We start from the raw sequence: 15,219 nt of genomic DNA, 5'->3' as shown, positions 1-15,219 counted from the left end.
GACAACAACAGGGGGAACTCAGAGCAGATCAGCTTTGGTGGGGGTGGGGTGGGAGTCATAGCCCTGCCCCAGGTGACAACCCCCATACCATCCCCTGGAACTCAGTCCTAGTCTCACTTTTCTCAGGCCACCTAGTGTCAGACTGCAGGGGTGGAGGGTTTTGTCCCCCTTTGCCACATTTGTCCTTCCTACCAGAGTCCGGTTAACAATAGCCCCCAATGTAACCATTATGGAAGCATTCAGCCTGTGGTTGGCCATCTCTGGGCAAATGTCTAAAGCAAACCAAGCTGCTCTGATGCAGGCTCCTGACTGAAAAAGCCCACAGTCCAGCCCCACCCTCCATCTAGAACTCGGGAAAAGGGCCAGATCAAGGCTACCTCTTAGGCTAAAGTCAGAGCCGATTGGCTCTAGGCAAGCCTCAGGCCATTCTAGTCAAAACTGCCTGCTGCGTCTTTGTTTCTGACCGTGCAGAAGGCAGGGACAGGGACAGGGACAGGAGACCCCAGTATGCGAGGCCTGGAGGAAGTGGGTCAGAAAAGGGTTGTGTATGAGCCAGGCTAAGGCTGGCCTGGCCTGGCCCCTGTGGAGCTGGGCCCTGTTCTCTCTGCCCGCTCTCTTTCTCCTCTCACCCCCAAAATAGCTCCTGGCTAGCAGGCCAAGACCCTCCCATTGTAGGGGGAGGCGGGGCATGCTGCCCAGAGACCGGCTTTAAATCACCAGACACCCGGGGATTTCCACTCCCTGGCTGGAGGCACCGCTGAGGCCGCCTGTCCGCCAGTCCACCAGTCAGTCCGGCCCACCCTCCTGCAGCCATGTCCCGGCCCCTGTCAGACCAGGAGAAGAGAAAGCAGATCAGCGTGCGTGGCCTGGCCGGCGTGGAGAACGTGACCGACCTGAAAAAGAACTTCAACCGGCACCTGCACTTCACACTCGTGAAGGACCGCAATGTGGCCACCCCTCGAGACTACTACTTCGCGTTGGCCCACACTGTCCGCGACCACCTCGTGGGCCGCTGGATCCGCACGCAGCAGCACTACTATGAGAAGGACCCCAAGGTGCTGCTTGGGGCACCCTGGGCGGGGGAATGGACAGGGGGACTGGCAGGGGGCTGGGAGATCTTGACCCTTTCTGGGGTCAGTTTTCTGCAGCAAAAAAAGGGTCACTCCAGGTTCCTGAGATTGGAGGATCCAGGTGTTTCAGGTGTCCCATGGGTGCTGTGGCAACCCAGCAGGAGATACCTGAGACGAGGGCAAGTTAGGGGGCTCAGGTCCGGGGGGGGGGACTGGGGGCACAGGCCCAGTGCAAACTCAGTGAGGGGAGGGGCTGCTGGGGGCCGGACAGGCCGACCCCAGAGACGGGGGTCGGACCTGAAGTGGAAGAACACGTCACTGAACGTGTGTGCTGTGTGCCTGGGTAGCAGGTGGCACGCAGCTGGGGTAGTCGGGGCAGTGGAGTCAAGTGTCGGGGTCAGCTGTAAATGTCAGCAACCTGACACTCCTGAGCAGGCATGGGGGAAGGGCACTTGGGTGGGGCAGAGAGGGGACCCGGGAAACCAGTAGACAGACACCATCAACATCCTGGATCCTGGTGCCTCTCCTTCCCCTTCCTGGGGCTGAGGCTTGAGGTCCAAGGAGAGCAGCTAGGACAGGAAGAGGCTGACTCTAGCTGTGAGTCATTGTGTGACCTTGAGCCAATGACTTCTCTCTGAGCTTGGCTTTCCCCTCTTGGGAAGTACTTGCAGGTACTTCTCTATGTCCTGATTCCCTGCTGGGCCGTCGGGAGGCTCGTGTGGGATGGACAGGGCGCCCACCTCTCCCAAGCACCTTACTGCCTGAGGTAGAGAAGGCCAGCCCCATTTTCCAGATAAGGAAACAGGCTCAGAGAACAGAAGTGATTTGTCCAAAGTCAGAGGAAATGCTGGGATCAGAGCCTTATGTGTTGGGTCCCAAAGCCTGAAACGGGGAGAAAGAAAGTGGAGACAGCTGCGACATGCTGGGACCCAGGAGCGGGCAGGACATGGGAGAGCTGTAGGCCCAGCAGAGCCTACCTGAATGTTGGTTGGAAGTCCTGACCTCCTCCCTCTGTGCGTCTGTGTCTTGGGCAGAGGATCTACTATCTGTCTCTGGAGTTCTACATGGGCCGGACGCTGCAAAACACCATGGTGAACCTGGCCTTGGAGAATGCTTGTGATGAGGCCGTCTACCAGGTGTGGGAGGGGTGAGGATGGGACAAGCCTTAGGGTGTGGGGCATTCCCCTTCTGTCCCTTGGCCCTGACTGCTGCCACACCCTGCCCCCTCTAGCTGGGCCTGGACATGGAGGAGCTGGAAGAAATCGAGGAAGATGCAGGGCTGGGCAATGGGGGCCTTGGCCGGCTGGCAGGTATGTGGAGGGTAGTGGGATAGGGTAGGAGAGGGTTCTTTGGTGCTGGGTCCCTGACACTCCCCTCCCTGCACATCCTCAGCCTGCTTTCTGGACTCTATGGCAACACTGGGTCTAGCTGCCTATGGTTATGGGATCCGCTATGAGTTTGGGATTTTTAACCAGAAGATCTGTGGAGGCTGGCAGGTGAGCAGCTTTGGGCCCTTTGTGGGGACCTAGTAATGACGAAGGGGACCCTGATTTGGTCATCCATCTCTGGATAGGCCAGAACTAAGCCCAGCCTTGATGACCCCAAAGCAAGCTGGTCACTCCTGAAGTGGGTGGTTCACACCTGTGGCACCTCTTGAACTCTCATACACATACCATGTCCCATCAAATACTCCGCCAGACCGGGGCCCACCCCAGAGCCCTTAACTGACATCCTATGTAGGGCACACCAGGGCCACTGCTCCTGCCCTCCCCACCGTGGCTGGTACACTAACACTGCCTTCCTTTCTCCCCTTGATCTGCCTTGGGCTCAGATGGAGGAGGCTGATGACTGGCTTCGCTATGGCAACCCCTGGGAGAAGGCCCGACCCGAGTTCACGCTGCCTGTGCACTTCTACGGCCGAGTGGAACACACCAGCCAGGGGGCCAAGTGGGTGGACACACAGGTGAAGAGAAAGTCAGGAAGGGGGGGGGAGCAAAGGAGAGGGAGGAGGCGGCTCCTAGAAGAAACGGAGATGCAGGGAAAGAACCTGGAGGCTACTAGACCTAGTGCTCTTTTACCACAGAGGACACCAAATCTCAGAGAGGTTAAGTGACTTAGTTGAGGCCACACAGCTGGAGCCAGGGAAAAGTTAGAGACAAGGAGGGTCACAAGGGAGCCAGGCCAGAGCAGAGCCGGCGAGGAGGAGAGAGGCTGCCCTGTTCCACCAGTGCCCCTCCCCTGACTATGCTCCTCTTCACCCCACAAGGCCCATCAAAACATAATCATGGTGACTGGACCCCCCCCCCCCACACACACACACACATCTGAACTAGAGGCTTGACAGGAAACAAAGCAACAGGCCAGAAAGGGGAAGAGGAGAGAAAATTAAAGCCTTGAGAGGGAGACTCTCTTGTTCAAGATCACATCGCAAGTTAGAGGGAGCCCCAAAGCCAGAGCAGATGTCTGATTCCAGCTCAGTCTGTCCTCTTGCTGTGGCTGCGGGTCACCGCCCTCCAGGTGGCCATACAGAAACTGCTAGGCTTTCCGAGTGGGCCATTGTCATCTACACTGAGGTCCAGCAGGGATCTAAGCTGCCCACCTGTCTGTCTTCTCTTGGGCCTGTCCCTTCCTTCTCCAAGTTCCAGCTTCCACTTGGCTCCAATCAGGGCTAGTTAGTATTGTGGCTGGACAAGTGGATGTGCCCCCACCTCCATGAACGTAGGCAGTTATTGGCTGTGGTCACTGATGTTCGCTAATTGTGGGAGGTGGGGCCAGCACTGGTCACTGCTAATTAGCCCTGTGGTCAATCAGGCAGAGTCCCTTGGATGGACTTGAACTCTGTGACTCCTCCAGCCAGGCCCCTGTGGGGGCAAAGGATCCTCCAGCTCCTTCATGAGTCCAGCGTGTCCTCAAGGTTGTGCTCAGGCCAGCTGGGCCAGCTCACTTTCACATTCCCATCACTGCTGAGTGGACAACAGAACCCCACCTTGGGTGCTTAGCTCATCGTGGGCCGGCCCATTCCTACCGCAATCCTTACAGCAGCCCAGCACGGTGGGGGTGGGGCATAAGAAACAGTGGTGGTGTCCTTCCTTACTTCTTTTTTTTTAGATTTTTTTTTTTTTTTTTTGTGGCAGAGACAGAGTCAGAGAGAGGGACAGACAGTCAGGAAGGGAGAGAGATGAGAAATGTCAATTCTTTGTTGCGGCTCCTTAGTTGTTCATTGATTGATTTCTCATATGTGCCTTGACTGGGGGGCTAGAGAAGACAGAGTGACCCCTTGCTCGAGCCAGCGACCTTGGGTTCAAGCTGGTGAGCTTTGCTCAAACCAGATGAGTCCATGCTCAAGCTGGCGACCTCGGGGTCTTGAACCTGGGGCCTCCACAACCCAGTCCAATGCTCTATCCACTGAATGGAAGTATGCCTGGTCAGGCCTTACTTCTTCTAGTTTTTTTTAATTGTATTTATTCATTTTAGAGAGGAGAGAGAGAGAGAAGGGGGGGAGGAGCAGGAAGCATCAATTCCCATATGTGCCTTGACCAGGCAAGCCCAGGGTTTCGAACTGGCGACCTCAGCATTCTAGATCACTGCTTTATCTGCTGCGCCACCACAGGTCAGACCTGGTGGTGTCCTCTCTCTGTGGATGAGGTCCAGAGAGGTGAAGAGGTTTGCCTGAGGTCTCCCAGAGTTGGGACTAGACCCTACGGCTGGGAGTGGGTGGAAGGCAGGGACAAAGCTTGGAGTTCCAGCTCTCTGGGCGCACAGGTGAGACACAGCAGAAGCCTAGCTCCTGACACCACCTGGGTACCCCCACAGGTGGTGCTGGCCATGCCTTACGACACGCCTGTGCCTGGCTACCGCAACAACATCGTCAACACCATGCGCCTGTGGTCTGCCAAGGCCCCCAATGACTTCAACCTCAAGGACTGTGAGTTCAGCCTCTGGTCGTCCGCAGCCCCCGCCCTGCCCAACCTATGCTTGGCCCAGGCCTGATCCTGTCCCCTGTTCCTGCTTTTGTCCCCAGTCAACATTGGTGGCTACATCCAGGCTGTGCTGGACCGCAACCTGGCTGAGAACATCTCTCGTGTCCTGTACCCCAACGACAATGTATGTTCCCCCGGGCTGGGGGCAGGAAGCCTGCATGCGTGGGAAAAGGCAGGAGAGGGGAGGGCCCTCCTCTGGTGCTCCAGCCACATCCAGGACACATTGCTGGTGTCCGGGTGTCCTGTTTGTCCAATCCCAGCTAAGTGAGAGGATGCCCGAGTCCTGGGGCAGCAGGTTAGGGTAGGCACTGCGGAAAGCTGTTCCCGGTCCTTGTGCAGCCCTCTCCTGACCCTGTTCCCACTGCTACTTCTTGGTTGGGGAAAGACCCTTGGGTCCCGGAGATGGGGCAGGTCTTGGTGTCTGGGGTCCCTCCTGGCCACACCCACAGTCGTGTTAAGCCGTGTCCTCACTGCCTTGACGCTCTGCCTTACACTGTCCTCAGTTCTTTGAGGGGAAGGAGCTGCGGCTAAAGCAAGAATACTTCGTGGTGGCTGCTACTCTCCAGGACATCGTCCGCCGCTTCAAGTCCTCCAAGTTCGGCTGCCGCGACCCTGTGCGGACAAGCTTCGATGCCTTCCCAGATAAGGTACCGGGCTGCCGGGAGGGCCGCCCCCTCCACCTGTCGCGCTGTGTGACATGCTCTCTCTTGCAGCTTCAGCCTGCCCGCCCAGTTTAGAGATGAGAAAGTGGGGGCTGGTGGTGTGTGAGGGTGGCCTGCTCTGGATCCTCCAGCAGCGGGCTCACGACCTGGGCTTCCCTCCTGCTCCTGCCCCGCCGCTGCTCCCACGACAGTTTCCACCTCCGGCTCAACCCTAGAACTATGCTGGGCCCTTGCAGGGCACACTAACCAGAGCCTTGGTTTTGAGCCCAGACTGACTCCCCGTCTGTCCCTCCCAACAGGTGGCCATCCAGCTCAATGACACCCACCCCTCCCTGGCCATCCCTGAGTTGATGAGGATTCTGGTCGACCTGGAGCGGTTGGACTGGGACAAGGTGGGCTTCCGGACCCTTCCGCCCCTGCCTGACCCTCTCTGCGTTAGGCTTCCCTTCCTGGTTTGAGGCGTGGAAAGATGCGAGCAGAACCCCCACTAAACAGATGGCAGTGTGAGGCCCAGAGGGCGGGTGTCCTAGCACAGCGGTGGCCGGGCTCCTGGCTGCACGGCGTGCGGGGGTCCCAATTCTCCATTCCTCCGCCAGGCGTGGGACGTGACAGTGAGGACCTGCGCCTACACCAACCACACAGTGCTGCCCGAAGCCCTGGAGCGCTGGCCGGTGCATCTGATGGAGACGCTGCTGCCGCGGCACCTCCAGATCATCTACGAGATCAACCAGCGCTTCCTTAACGTGAGTGGAGGAGGGATGGGCAGTGTGGGGCACGTCTAGTGGGGAGGGCCCTGGGCCGAGTTCTGAGGGCGCAGGGCTGGGGACTGGGTTCCCGCAGCCCATCCTAGCTCTGGCTTCTCCACAGCGGGTGGTGGCCGCGTTCCCAGGGGACGTAGACCGGCTGCGGCGCATGTCACTGGTGGAGGAGGGCGGGGTGAAGCGCATCAACATGGCCCACCTGTGCATTGCCGGTGCTCACGCCGTCAACGGCGTGGCCCGCATCCACTCTGAGATCCTCAAGAAGACCATGTGAGACCCCGACCCTCCTGCTGTGCCTGCTCACTGCTAGACCTCTGTCACTCGTAGGCTCGCCCCTCACTGCACGGCACAGCTGGCCCCTCCACAGGTAGCATTGCTCTAACAAGTGTCCCAGCCCTGACAGCGGGTCCAGGCCTGTCCCCAGAGGACTCCCTCTTACACACAGCAGCACCTCTGCCCCCCAGGCCTTATTCATCAGGAAACCAGGATAGGGACCCCAGAAGAAGGCCTTCATCCCACAGGGGTGAGCGGTGACCTCTGAACTCCATTCTGCAGCTTCAAGGACTTCTACGAGCTGGAGCCTCATAAGTTCCAGAATAAGACCAATGGCATCACCCCTCGCCGATGGCTGGTTATGTGTAACCCTGGTCTGGCCGAGGTCATTGCTGAGGTGAGAGGACACTGTATGGCCAGTAGGGGTCAATGTGGGTCACTGCAGGAATCAGCAGGGTCTGGACACGTAGGTGGTTCACTGGAGGGTACCCAGTGGAGGACTGAAATTCTGGTTGCATTTCGTTCCAAGCCTCGCATGCGCTGGGAGGAGGGAACCATTTTCCTACTTGCATGAAGATGTCCTGTGGGCTACAGAGGCCCTGGCTAGGAAGGTCAACCTGGTGGAGCTGACGATCTAATGGAGGGGTCGTCAATAGGTCACATGTGAAGCGAGACTGGAAGGGGACACAGGTCATTGCCTATATAAGGAAAAGGCCAGGAGGAAGACTTACTGGGGTCGGTTCAAGGTTGGGAGGGGAAGAGGATGGACCTTCTCAGATCACAGCCCAGCTGGGAAGCTGGGGAGGGAGGGGCTGTCGGCCGGGGATGGGGCTTGGCTGACCTGGAAAGGGAGTCCTCTCTGAGGGAAGACAGAGGAGGGAACGGCCTGGCTGAGAGCCATCCTCCCACAGCGCATCGGGGAGGACTACATCTCAGATCTGGACCAGCTGCGCAAACTGCTCTCCTATGTGGACGACGAAAACTTTATCCGGGATGTGGCCAAAGTGAAGCAGGTAAGGATTATTGCCACCTGGGACCCCTGTGCCAGGCCTGAAGTGGAGACGACCGGAGGGCCAGAAGTCCCGGTCAGGAATGGCCAATAGAGCTCATCTCTCCTGCAACCCCAGGCCACTGGTAGACGTTGCATGGAGTCTGTGGTGGGAAAGCATCATCGGACCTCACTGGAAGCGTACTGACATTGATTAGCAGTGTCTGCCCTGGTGTAGGAGTGGACGAAGGTGGCATGGGAGCCCTCTGTCCTTTCCCTTCCTGAGAAAGAAATGAGACTGTGGGATCCCCTGAGGCTGAGGCCTACTGGTGAGCTCTCCCCCTCCCCCTCCCCTGCCTTCAGGAAAACAAGTTGAAGTTCTCTGCATATCTAGAGAAGGAATATAAAGTTCATATCAACCCCAACTCACTCTTCGACGTCCAGGTGAAGCGGATTCATGAATACAAACGCCAGCTCCTCAACTGCCTCCACATCATCACCCTGTACAACCGTGAGTTGCAGGAACCCCACTCGATTTCCTGGTTTCCCTCTCTGTGTACCTCCCTGCACACTGCCTGCTTCCTAAGCAACGTCTCCTTTGGCCTCGGGACAACTCTCGGGACATGGAATTACCCCCATTTAACAGATGGGCAAATGAAGCTCAGAGAGGAGAAGGGACAGATCTGAGGCCACGTAGCAAGTGATTGTCCCAAGTCAGGCCTGCTGCCTCCCACCCTGGGCCCGGGCTAGATGGGTACTGTCGCGAGCTGCTTCCCAGAGGGAAAACCTGGCCCACTTCATCCTTCTCTTTCTCCACAGGCATCAGAAAGGAACCCAATAAGTTTGTTGTGCCTCGAACTGTGATGATTGGAGGGAAGGTGAGAAGCTGGGCCACAGACCCTAGCTCTTGTCTTTTGATATCTGGGTTGAGGTCAGCCGTGGCTGGGTTGCAGGATTTAGGTCGGGAGTTGGGCCATGGAGCTGACTCCAGACTGCCCCCACAGGCTGCCCCTGGGTACCACATGGCCAAGATGATCATCAGACTCATCACAGCCATTGGAGATGTGGTCAACCACGACCCCGTGGTGGGAGACCGGCTTCGTGTGATCTTCCTGGAGAACTACCGAGTCTCACTGGCTGAGAAAGGTGGGGTGCTGCCGGTGGGGACCCTAAGGAGGCTCTGATTAGGTGGTGCCCAAAAGAAGTATTAGTCGTCTCGCCCTAAGGTACTTGAACTTTAAAGTAGAATCTGGAGAGAGCAATGATTAAACCATGAGAATGTCCCCCTAATGGCAGAGTTTCTGGTAGTATGGGTGAAATTATAGGAAGGTGGGTCTTGTTGGTGTCTGTCAAGTCACACGACGGAGCAGAATGCGGGGAGGGGGGGTTCAGGTTAGACCCCTGATGTTCAAGAATCATCAAGGGGCTGGGGAGTGAAATCATCAGCTGCTGAGGACTGAAGATGGGGGGCAGGGGCTCTGAATCTGGCTATGCCGAGGGCCAGATGAGCTCTGGAGTCCCCAGCTGGGGTGGGACTCTTCCTCTGCAGAGCTGACCTTGTCCTCCCACTGCTGCCCCACAGTGATCCCAGCCGCTGACCTCTCCGAGCAGATCTCCACCGCGGGCACTGAGGCCTCAGGCACCGGCAACATGAAGTTCATGCTCAATGGGGCTCTGACCATCGGCACCATGGACGGAGCCAATGTGGAGATGGCAGAAGAGGCCGGAGAGGAGAACTTCTTTATCTTCGGCATGAGGGTAGAGGACGTGGACAAGCTTGACCAGAGAGGGTGAGGAGGTCAAGGGCTCCTAAATTCACAGTCTGTGTGCAGAGGACACCAAGGCGTGGCTGCTGGAGGGGAGAGCCGGGAGTAAGGGGTGTGCCAGGAAAGGCTAGAGTGGGCCGCTCAAGGTCTCAGTTATGCCGTCAGAATTCTGGAAAACTTTTGAGATAACTTACAAAAAAATAAGGTTAATAAAATGGGAAAAGAACCTAGTAACACAGAACTGAAGGAAAACAAAGAGAAAATTATATCAAGTCTTTAAAATAATATTATCTCTGGAACTGGAAGTAAACCTAAATTCTTAGCTCTCTGTCAGCCATGGCAAAAAGGAAAATAGGAATAACTGTACTTGTGGTCACAAGCACAGCTCTTTAGAGGAGATATTTCCCTGGCATTATGTTTTTATTTTTTTAATTTTTTAAAATTTTTTGTATTTTTCTGAAGTTGGAAATGGGGAGGCAGTCAGACAGACTCCGCATGCGCCTGACCGGGATCCACACGGCATGCCCACCAAGGGGTGATGCTCTGCCCATCTGGGGCATCGCTCTGCCACAATCAGAGCCATTCTAGCGCCTGAGGCAGAGGCCACAGAGCCATCCTCAGCGCCTGGGCCATCTTTGCTCCAATGGAGCCTTGGCTGCAGGAGGGGAAGAGAGAGACAGAGAGGAAGGAGAGGGGGAGGGGTGGAGAAGCAGATGGGCGCTTCTTCTGTGTGCCCTGGCCGGGGATCGAACCCGGGACTCCCGCACACCAGGCCGATGCTCTACCACTGAGCCAACGGCCAGGGCCCCTGGCATTATGTTTTTAAATTTTATTTTAAAATATGAATTTTTCTTACCATAAAAGCAATAATGCTCATAAATTAAAAACACACAAAATTACAAAAATAAAATGTCATCCATAATTTTGTCACCCAGATTTAAAGTCACAGTTCTCTTTTTCTATGTATATTTATATATGTGTGTCTATGTGTATAGTTTTTACTTTTTTGCACGTGTGTGTGTGCACGCGTGCGAGTGACAGGTAGATAGGAAGGGAGGGAGAGAGAAGCATAAACCTGTAGTTGTGGCACTCTTAGTTGTTCATTGATTTCTTTCTCATATGTGCCTTGATGGAGTGGGGGGGGGGCAGCCTCCACCTGCACCAGTGACCCCTTGCTCAAGCCAGTGACCTTGGGCTCAAGCCAGAGACCTTCGGCTTCAAGCCAGTGATCTTTGAGCTCAACCCAGTGACCATGGGATTATGTCTGTGATCCCACACTCAAGCCAACACCTCAGGGTTTTGAACCTGGGTCCTTAGCATCCCAGGTCGACGTTCTATCTACTGCATTAGCACCTGGTCAGTCTATGTGTATGATTTTTAAAATTTGAGAATAATATATGTACCATTTTGAATACTGATATCTTTCTTTCTTTTTTTTTTTTTGTATTTTTCTGAAGTGAGAAGGGGGAGACAGAGAGACAGACACCCACATGTGTCTGACTGGGATCCACTTGGCAAGCCCACTAGAGGGTGATGCTCTGCCCATCTAAGCTGTTGCTCCATTGCAACCGGAGCCATTCTAGTGCCTGAGGTGGAGGCCAAAGAGCCATCCTTAGCACCCCGGCCAACTTTGCTCCAATGGAGCCTTGGCTGTGGGAGGGGAAGAGAGAAACAGAGAGAAAGGAGAAGGGGAGGGGTGGAGAAGCAGATGGGCACTTCTCCTGTGTGCCCTGGCTGGGAATCAAACCCGGGACTTCCACACGCTGGGCTGATGCTCTAATATCTTTCTTTAAAAAATTTATTTATTAATTTTAGAGAGACAGGAAAGAGAGGCAGAAACATCAATCTGTTCCCGTATGTGCCCTGACTAGGGATTGATCCCATAACCTTTGTGTATTGAGATGATGCTCAACTAACTGAGCTATCTGGCCAGGGCTACCTGATATCTTATTTAACATTGGAGAGGCATTTTTCCATGTCATTAAATAGTCTTCAAAAATACTTTTTTCTTCAATAATACTTTAAATGATTGTATAGTGTTCCATCCTATGGACATGCCATAACTTATTTAACCACTCTCTATAGTTAGACATTAAAGTTGATTTTACTTATTAGTGTAAATATCACTGTAGTGACCAACATTTTACATCTCTGCCCACATCTCTGATTATTTCTCTTAATAAAATTATTAGAAGGGATATTTCTGCATCAAAAAGTGTGAGTTCTTAAGGCTTTTGATACATATTGCCATATTGTTTTCCAGAAAGTTGGGCCCTGGCCGGTTGGCTCAGTGATAGAGTGTTGGCCTGGTGTGCGGGAGTCCTGGGTTCGATTCCCAGCCAGGGCACACAGAAGAAGCGCCCATCTGCTTCTCCACCCCTCCCCCTCTCCTTCCTCTTTGTCTCTCTCTTCCCCTCCCGCAGCCAAGGCTCCATTGGAGCAAAGATGGCCCAGGCGCTGAGGATGGCTCTGTGGCCTCTGCCCCAGGCGCTAGAGTGGCTCTGGTCCCGACAGAGCGATGCCCCGGATGGGCAGAGCATCACCCCCTGGTGGGCGTGCCGGGTGGATCCCGGTTGGGCGCATGCGGGAGTCTGTCTAACTGCCTCCTCCCCGTTTCCAACTTCAGAAAAATACAAAAAAAAAAAAACAAGTTGGTACCAGTTTACACCCCCACCAACAGCTTATGAGAGCTGGCATTCAATATTGAAAGGAATTTCTCCTGTGATGCCTGACTAGGAAGTTCAGACTTGGTCCTTTGGGTGGAAGGGAGATGTGAAATGTTTTGAGCAAGGTCTGACATGTTAAGAACTAGGCTCCAGTAGGGAAATTTTGGCTGCAGGATGGAGACTGGACTGGAGGGGGGCAAAATACAGATGGGGGACCAGAGGGCAGGTAAGGATAGAGATGAGACTGGCCTTGGGGACGGTTTTGGGGATGGCTGAGATGGGCTGTGCTGCCTCAGAAAGTGGGACACTGGAGGAAAGCTGGTGGCGGGCACAGCAACTGCCCGGTTGGACAGTCTAAGTAAGTTTAAGGACAGTCCTTAGGATAAATGTTAGCTCCTCTTGGAGCCTGAAGGGCTGGACTTAGGATAGTAGAAGAAGAAGCTATTTTGGAAACACACTGGTTAGAAGACGGTGGCGGTATGTGAGCTCTGACACCTCCTTTCCGCTCTCTCCAGGTCTCAGTGTCCTCACCCACATAAAAGGGGGTGAAAAACAGCACAGAAAGAAGAGGGCCTCCAGGGAAGGAACTCCAGTGGCAGGTGCAGGGAGGGCAGACGCAGGCTGAACCTGGGGCTTAGACCTTCTGGGATTTTCTTTGGAGGAAGAGCCAGGACCTCCTTTCCTGGGTGCTGACCAGTGCTGACTGCAATTCCTCCCTGCAGGTACAACGCCCAGGAATACTATGACCGAATTCCTGAGCTTCGGCAGATCATTGAGCAGCTGAGCAGTGGCTTCTTCTATCCCAAACAGCCCGACCTATTCAAGGACATTGTCAACATGCTCATGCACCATGACCGGTGAGCTAGCCGCCCAGGGATCATGCAGGTGGGCTGCTGGGCTAAACAGGTCTTGGTGCATTAGGGAGGCTGGGCAGGGGTTCTGGGCCGTTGGGCCGACTCCCTTGGAAGCAGCATCACTCTCTAGGTCCCTAGAAGTCCACAGGACAGGATGGGCTTGGCCCTTGACCTCACTGAGCTTCTTGCTTCTCCATTCCCCTCCAGATTTAAAGTCTTTGCAGATTATGAAGACTATATTAAATGCCAGGAGAAAGTCAATGCCCTGTACAAGGTAAGAGGTGCTGGGCCAAGGGCTGGCAGGACTTTGGTGGCCCTGGCTGGGTTGAGGCAGAAGGTGGGGACCCTACCAGCAGAGTGAACCCAGAGTTCCCTTTTGACTTGTAGAACCCAAGAGAGTGGACGCGGATGGTGATCCGGAACATAGCGACCTCGGGCAAGTTCTCCAGTGACCGCACCATTGCCCAGTACGCCCGGGAGATATGGGGCGTAGAGCCTTCCCGCCAGCCCCTGCCAGCCCCTGATGACACTGTCTGAGTCCCCAGACCAGACCCCAAACTTGCCCTTGAGTCTGTTTGCAATCCCTTGGTCCAACCCCATCTCCTCCTCCAGAGGGTGAGGTACTGCAGTTAGCTATCCAAGCCTCTTCCTGAAACACTCATTACCCTCCCCCAGCCTTGAGGCCCAGTGTCCAGTGTGCCTGAGGACACTGCTCCTATCTTGTCTTCGGGCTTCCTGCCCTTCCTATTTATGGGTCTGACCAACTGCACCTACCCCTCAATAAATTGATTCTCCTTGGGAGCCTCCCTAACTCCTCTCTCGGTTGTGAAATATTTTTAGCTCAGGGCTTGCACAAAAGCAGCTGCGCAGTCACCGTGGGTTGCCCCCACCCGTGTCAGGTGCATCCCCTCGGAAAGGGGGTGCGGCCCATGGAGGCAGGGCCCAGGACTCTCCAGCCCCCATCCCGACGTCACCCTCCACGCCTCTCTTCCCAGTACTGTGTCCATACTAGGTCAGCGGCCTGCCAGGCTGGCCGGGGCGGGACGTCCGCCTGGGTGGGGCCCACCGGGGCTGCGAGCTGGGACTTGGGCCGAGGCCTCGGGGACTAGCGAAGATCCACGCTGCCGAGGGCGACATCAGGGAGGAGGAGGGGCCTGTGGAAGGTTGGCGCCTTCTTGACTCCGCCCTCAGCCCCGCCCCACTGCGGCTTTTCAAGGGTCTCTAAGCTGGTGCCTCTGCTTCAACCGAAGTCAGGGGAGTGTTTGTGCGGGGGACATTCATAGACTGTCTAGATCAGGCCAATTTTGCCCCCACCTTGTTTTGGGGAAACTGAGGACCAGAAAGGGACTGTTGCTAGGCCTCGTAGTACCTAGATTGAAGTGTTGGGGAGTCCTGACTCCCCAGCCCCGAATCAGGGAGGGGCAAACCTCGGGAGGCAGGTTTGGGGCGGGTGGTTTCACAGTGAGTGTGTGTGAACCCAAAATCCGGAAACGGTTTCCGGCTCCCCTAGGCCCTGCTTGTGGGGACCCCAACCGCCTGTCCCTCCCAAATTCCTCCCTGCCGAGGGCCCAGGCACCCAGGCCTCCAGTGTCCAACCTGCGGAGAACCCACCCACAGCGGGCAGCTGCCCCTTTCCATCTGGCCTCGTGGGAGCCAGGCTTTCGGGGACTCAGTCCCGCCTGTGTGAGCTGGAGCTCCCCCGCCCCCCACAACATCCCCAGACATCGAGGTCTCGTCTCCAGGTAGCAGCGTTTCCATTCCTCCTTCCCCACAGGGCCCTCTCCCCAAAACGCTTCCATCTTGCTCTAGCCCCTCCCCGGGACTATCACAAGGACCCGAGGCCCCACGCCCGGATCTCCACCAGGCCTGAGCCCCCCGCTGCCAGCAGGAAGACGTTCGGCCCCGGGTCGGGGTAGCCCCGTGGGAACGGTTTGTCTCGAAAACAGGAACCCGGGCCGGGGGCTGGGCGGGGCGCCCCTTCCCCACCGCAGTCCGCTTCCTGCCCCTCCCGGCTTCCTCTGCCCAACAGCAGGCAGGGCGGGGGGCACGGGGGCGTCTGGGGTGGGGAGGGAGGGCCCTTGGTTTTGAGCTCCCCTCCGTGTCTGGCGCGGTCTGAACTCTGCTCGCCCACCCGCGGCGCAGCCAGTGGCGCAGCCCCTCGCACGCCTCCTCGGTCTTTGGGCGGCGCGGCAGGGGAGG

At 56.1% G+C, this 15,219-nt stretch overlaps 1 protein-coding gene across 1 annotated transcript; it reads left to right on the top strand.

Annotated features, from left to right (window-relative positions):
• The first annotated feature begins 719 nt into the window (after window positions 1–719).
• On the top strand, window positions 720–13,831 carry PYGM (glycogen phosphorylase, muscle associated). Its single transcript, XM_066251935.1, has 20 exons — window positions 720–1,055; window positions 2,105–2,206; window positions 2,302–2,380; window positions 2,463–2,566; window positions 2,902–3,033; window positions 4,884–4,995; window positions 5,092–5,174; window positions 5,554–5,697; window positions 6,012–6,104; window positions 6,309–6,455; window positions 6,580–6,743; window positions 7,029–7,143; window positions 7,658–7,759; window positions 8,098–8,245; window positions 8,554–8,612; window positions 8,739–8,880; window positions 9,317–9,524; window positions 12,889–13,023; window positions 13,228–13,294; window positions 13,408–13,831. Exons 1-20 carry the CDS (start codon window positions 813–815, stop codon window positions 13,555–13,557), a joined length of 2,529 nt encoding a protein of 842 aa, XP_066108032.1. The 5' UTR covers window positions 720–812; the 3' UTR covers window positions 13,558–13,831.
• The last annotated feature ends 1,388 nt before the right edge of the window (window positions 13,832–15,219 follow it).

Source organism: Saccopteryx bilineata, chromosome 1 (assembly GCF_036850765.1).
Source record: "Saccopteryx bilineata isolate mSacBil1 chromosome 1, mSacBil1_pri_phased_curated, whole genome shotgun sequence".
NCBI classification, from domain to species: Eukaryota; Metazoa; Chordata; class Mammalia; order Chiroptera; family Emballonuridae; genus Saccopteryx; species Saccopteryx bilineata.
Note: the sequence above shows the minus strand (reverse complement) of the source record. Positions and strands in the feature narration are given on the sequence as shown.